The sequence below is a fragment of the Myotis daubentonii genome, chromosome 3 (assembly GCF_963259705.1).
Source record: "Myotis daubentonii chromosome 3, mMyoDau2.1, whole genome shotgun sequence".
Taxonomy (NCBI): domain Eukaryota; kingdom Metazoa; phylum Chordata; class Mammalia; order Chiroptera; family Vespertilionidae; genus Myotis; species Myotis daubentonii.
The window spans coordinates 59,069,706-59,075,725 of record NC_081842.1 but is presented as its reverse complement, the minus strand read 5'-3'; the positions used below and the strand labels follow the sequence as shown (position 1 = coordinate 59,075,725).

At 41.7% G+C, this 6,020-nt stretch overlaps 1 protein-coding gene across 1 annotated transcript in view; it reads right to left on the bottom strand.

Annotated features, from left to right (window-relative positions):
• Positions 1–2,653: 2,653 nt before the first annotated feature.
• PARP9 (poly(ADP-ribose) polymerase family member 9) overlaps positions 2,654–6,020 on the bottom strand; it is a 33,818-nt gene continuing 30,451 nt past the window's right edge. The window contains exon 13 of the mRNA XM_059687672.1: positions 2,654–3,441. Coding sequence (XP_059543655.1) covers positions 3,065–3,441 — 377 coding nt within the window. The 3' untranslated portion in view covers positions 2,654–3,064. The remainder of the gene's footprint in view (positions 3,442–6,020) is intronic.

The following is a 6,020-nucleotide window of genomic DNA, read 5'->3' as shown; positions in this document are numbered from 1 at the left end:
TCTTTGCTCATCATGCCTTCTTGCAGCTTAGATTTTTGTTTTTTGCCCTCTTCTTCCTGAAGAATATCCTTTAAATTTTAACTTTCTTAAATAAGAGTCTATTTTTGGTAAATTCAGTTTGTGTTTTTTTTGATGGTCAGATAGTGTCTTTATTAAAAAATAAAGGCAAAATAAAAGTTTAGCTAAATATAGAATTCTAGGTTAACAGTTAATTGTTCTTGGCCCCTTTGAAAATATTATACTAATGTCTTCAAGTTTCCATTATTGCTGTTTTAAAAAGTGTATTAGTTTTTTATTACTCCCATAACAAATAACCACAACTTAGTGACTTAAAAGAGCACATATTTATTGCCTCACATTCTGTTGGTCAGAAGTCAGCTACGGGCCTCACGGGACTTCATTCCTTTCTGGAAGCCTTTGAGTCGACTTCCTTGCTCACTCAGGTACAGGCAGAATTCAATTCCATGCAGTTAAAGGACAGATACCAGTTTCCTTGTTGTCTGTCAGCTGGGGCTACCCTTCCCTGCTAGAAGCTTCTTTCTGGTCCTTGCACGTAACTCCCTACATCTCAGAACCAGCACAGGGCATCAAATCCTCTCCTGCTGCTATCTCTTTGACACAGCTAGGAAAGGTTCTCTACTGTTGAAGATATATGTGATTAAACTGGGTCCACCTGAATAATCTGGCTAATCTCGTCTGAAGGGTAACCTTAATCACATGTGCAAAATTCCTTTTGCCATGTAAGGTAACACATTCAGATTCAGATAACAGTGTGGATATCTTTGCAATGGGCAGGGGGAGGACATTATTCTGCCTACCAGACATATGCTGTCAATCTAATTGTCATTCCTTTGTAGATGATTTGGCTGTTCTTTCTGGCTGCTTTTAAGATCACTTCTTTGGTGGTGTACAGTTTCACTATGTTTCTTGGTATGGATTTTCTTTTGTCCTTATCCTTGTGGATATTGCCTCTCCTCCATTCTCTTTTGAAATCCATATTAAACATATACTGGTTATTTCAAAGCTGTCCTGTCATCCTCAGCTTTGTGCCGTAGGCCAAATCCACAGGCATATGAATACCTAAGCCTCATGTTCAAGCCCTATCTCTGTAAACAGTCACCCTGAGACCATTCTTTTTTTCTTTTTATTGATTCCAGAGAGGAAGAGAGGGGGAAAGAGAGATAGAAACATCAATGATGATAGAGAATCATTGCTTGGCTGCCTCCTGCATGCCTCCCACTGGGGATCAAGCCTGCAACCTGGGCATGTGCCCTTGACCAGAATTGAACTCGGGACCTTTTAGTCCACAGGCCAATGCTCTATCCATTGAACCAAGTCAGCTAGGGCCCTGAGGCCATTCTTGATGTAGACTGTGACACAGTCCACCTTTTGGAGAGAGAGGTTCAATCAGGCCCTATAAGTAGAGGTGGAGCTGTTTAGGCAGGAAATTTGGGGGTTCCAGGCACCTATTATGTGGTTTAGGAGTGAGATATGCAGTGACCCTATGGATCCCTCACTTTGTGGAGATGGGTACAGCTGGAGGAAGGCCAGAGTAGGGCCCTCTTGCCCATATCCAAGGGCAGTACCATGTGAGACAATAAACATGCTTCTATTAAGAGGAAGAATGCTGGTTACAGTAAGATGAGAAGGAAATGTGTTCTTGCAAGAGGATGAGGATGTGAGAATCACAAGGTTTGGAAGTGTAGAGAAATATGGATTTCAGAATAGGCAAGAGTTGCATGGTGAGGTTAGCTGGCCTCTACATTGCAGAACTGAAGACAAATTTGGGCAGTCACAGTGAATCCAGCCTTTATAAGAACTGCTAGAGGCCCGGTGCATGAAATTCATGTACTCAGGGGAGGGGAGGGGGACCCTCAGCCTGGCCTGCACCCTCTTGCAGTCCAGGACTCCTCGGGGGATGTCCTACTGCCGAATTAGGTGTGGGGAACGGGCCTAAGCCATCAGTCGGACATCCTTAGCGCTGCCACAGAGGCAGGAGAGGTTCCCGCCATTGCCACTGTGCTAGCCAGCTGTCAGCCCAGCTCAAGGCTTCTGGCTGAGTGGCACTCCCCCTGTGGTAGTGCACTGACCACCAGGGGGCAGCTCCTGTGTTGAGCGTCTGCCCCCTGGTGGTCAGTGTGCATCATAGCGACTGGTCATTCTGCCATTCAGTCGATTTGTCTATTAGCCTTTTATTATAGGATTCTCTCTGCATAAATAGTCTTCAACTCTGCTCCCTATCTGCTGCATCCCTTACTTACCTGACTCTTCCAAATCAAATTTTTCAGGTCTCTGCTTTTGTTTCACTTTCTTTAGGTGGCCTTCCCCCAACCCATGGTCCCTTTCCCTCTTATATTTTCCCAAAGAATCTGTAATTCCTCATTCCAATTATACTTATTAAGTTGTCCATAGCTGCCTTTCTAATTAGTCAGGCTGAAAGCTGTATGAAGACATTTGTCTTGTCCAGCATCATATCCCCAGGATTCATAAAGTGACTGAAACACATCTGGTGGTCAAAAAATATTTGGTAAATTAATAATTTGGCCTAGTGGTACTTCAGTTGCATTGCTTGATATGGCTGAATTCACACAGGTGATCAGGAGAATATCAGCCTTTCGATGTCCTTCCACTTCAAATAATTTCATTTAACATGTGATTTTTCAAAGCAAAGGTGATTTATTTTGTTATCAAAAGCACTGCATAAGATTATCTGGAAAATATAAAATCATCCTGCTTTGTTACACTATCACCACTTTAGAAAATAAAATGGATTATATATTAGAAAAGTCTTTTCATTGCATGCAAAACATTTTTGCTATTATAGTAAAGGAGGTGAAAGAACAACTTGAAGGAGAGAAATAATAGATGATGGTATACATCTATCCCAGCCCCAGGAGAGAAAGACTAAGATGCTAGTAGTATGTAACTGGCCCCTTCAATAACCCAATTAGTCCATACAAACAACCCACTTAACACATTCAAACCACGCTTTGAGCCATCAATGGTCATTATTGGTTAGTTTCTACAAAGCAAGGCCATGCCAGTTGTTAAAATTCTATGGAGATTAATCAACAGGGCTACCTCTTGAGAGTTCCCTCCCAGTCAACTGTGGATACATCATTGGTTTTGGTGAGTAATCCTGTGACCATGCAGGATCTTGGATGCAAGTCCACAAATATCGGGGCATGGCCTGCACACTACTAAAAATAACAAAGATTTCTGGGCTGTAGGTACTGTCAACCACACTGTCATGTCTATCTGTGGCTCCAGGACTCATTAGTGGGGGAATAATATTTTCCTGATGACCCTGACAGAAGGAGCCTGTGAGTACTTCAGCCTCAAACACGTAGATCAGCTTATCTGTAGTAGATGTTTTCTTGACCGGGTATGCTAGGTTTCTGAGGTTCTTGATGAAGTATATGCCAGCTCCATACTGTGGGTCTGATAAAAGAAAAAAAAATGTAAACAGTTATTATGAGCTGCAGAAACATATTGCCCAATTTGGGTACTAATAAATATTCGCCGTCTAGTCCTCCAAATAATCACTACTCTTTGGTCCCAAGTCCCTGTGTCTGTAGCAAAGATACCCAAAGTTGTTCCCTTAAGACACATTATCACTGATATCATCAATATAATAATAGCTTACATTTAAATATAGCTTCCTTCCTTCCTTCCTTCCTTCCTTCCTTCCTTCCTTCCTTCCTTCCTTCCTTCCTTCTGTCCCTCCCCGCCTTCCTCCCTCACCTTCCTCTTTCTTTCTTTAATTTACTTGGGACTTAACCAAACACTGTATCAGGTTCTAGAGCAGCACTGAACAATAGAAATGTAACATAAGCCACACACATAATTTTAAATTCTCTAGTAGCCACATTAAAAAGGGTAAAAAGAAACAGGTGAAATTAATTTAATAATAAATTTATTTAACCTATTATATCCAAATGTTATCACTCCAACATGTAATCAATATGCAAAATTATTAAGGAGGCATTTTACATTTTTTTTATTTGGTAGCGGTCTTTAAATACAGTGCATATTTTATACTTACTGTGTAATTCAATTCAGATTAAACACATTTCAAATGTTCAACAGCCACAAGTGACTGGCTCATGGCTACCATATTGGACCGTACAGCTTTAGAGCTTCAAAAATGACTAAGACATGATCCCTATTCTCAAAAGTTCACAACGGGAACTCCCGACATAAAATATAGTACAATTTCATGTGGCAAGCAAGTATTTTGAGATAAATGTCAAAGATTTCTTTCCTGGGAGTGTCTTCTTACTCTTTGTTCCTCCACCCACTGAATTCTTGCTACTTATACAGGGGCAAAATATATAAAGCTTAGAACAAAGTCATTTGAATATATATGATACATATCATATATAATATACAATTATTTTTAATTAAAGCAGAAAATATGGTCTTGAAAGTATGGCCTTGACAGTTAGATTTTCTGAGTGAGGAAAAGAGTTTTTTGAACCAAAAGGATAAAAGCCTGAAGGATTCAGCGCATGGATTTTATACCACCTATAACAGAAAAGAGAACAACACAAGATATTCTAAGAGCAGTTTTTTCACTTCAAGATAAATGTTAAGTTCTTTCTCCCACCTTCTGGGAAGAGAAGAATCAGGGAAGACATAACGAGAACTCACTTCTCTGTCGTTCTCTCTCAAGAGTGCCCTGGGAGTCAAGATGGTGAAGAACCAACAGAAACCTCAGAAGAATGAGGGGGACTTCCAGAGTAGAAGGGAGCATTGCCTGACTCCGCTGTTTGCAGCCCCCTCATCCAGCCTGGCACCTGAGTGGAAAGCAGCAATGGCCGGGGAAGATTTCCAGAAGGGGGGAGGCCTTCCACACAAGACCCCACATTTCAGCTTCACTCAAACACTTCGCGTGCTATAGGAGGAACACAAACACGGCCTGGAAAGGAATTCCCTTGACATGAAAAACAGAGTGCCCTGTGTAGACCCTACCTAAGAGCAAAGGGGACTGGAAATTTAAGTAAAGGAAGGTGCTAATGGCCAAAGGTGTTTTATCTAGCAGAGGACCCTGAGAGGCAGAGGACTGATGGGGCCATGAACCAGACTACCCTCCCCTCAATGCCTGTCCCATCATGGAGAACACTCTCAGAAGAGGAGAAGTAAAGGCAAAACCTTGCAGGAATTGAGTCTAAACTCCAAAGGGACTAGGAACACTCTGAAACGACTGAATTCATCTGTCAAGATGGAGTTTTCCACATCTGTTGCCTTGGGAGCATAAAAGGTAAGTGAAGTTCAATTATACAGCCATATAGAAAACAAGTCCCATACCTGAATTTTGTAGAACTGAATTGGTGTACTTGTTAGAGTTACAGAGGCTGTAACAAAGGAATGGGGGGAGTGCAGGAACATAGAGAAGGAAGCAATTCACTGGGTCTGCAGGAGTTGGGGAAGTGTCCACCAGGAGATGCCATTTGAGCTATGTCTTAAAGAAGGAATAAGAATTTGCAGGGCTGACAAGGGTGAAGAGGGAAGACATTCCACATGCAAAGGCACAGAGGCATGAGAGCATACAGCATACTCAGGAAACTAAGACGTTCATGGCTAGAGTATTGGGGAACATAGTGAGTTATGAGGCTGGTGAAATAATGTGGGGCTAAGGCCTTCTGGACTCTGCTAAGGAGTCTGAGTTTTTACCTTCTAGGTAATTAGGAATGCAGATGCTAAACAGGCATGTAATTTTTTAGCACGATAATTCTGGAAGAGAAAAGGACAGGTTAATAGAGGTGTTTTGAGGCAAAGAAGGACCTGGTAATCATCTAGGCTTATGGGAAGGTAAACTAAGGCAGCAGGAAAAGAGAAGTGAGGCTGTGCTGAGAATTTTATTGAGAGAGAATCTGTGACTGCCTGGATATGAGAGAGAAAGGAGGGAATGGAGGATGATTCAGTTTCTACCTTAGAAGACCTCATAGATGGTGATGGTATCAGCCAGGTTAGGGAGTATCAGAAAGAAAGAAAAAAAATAGCCTATGTCTTAAGGA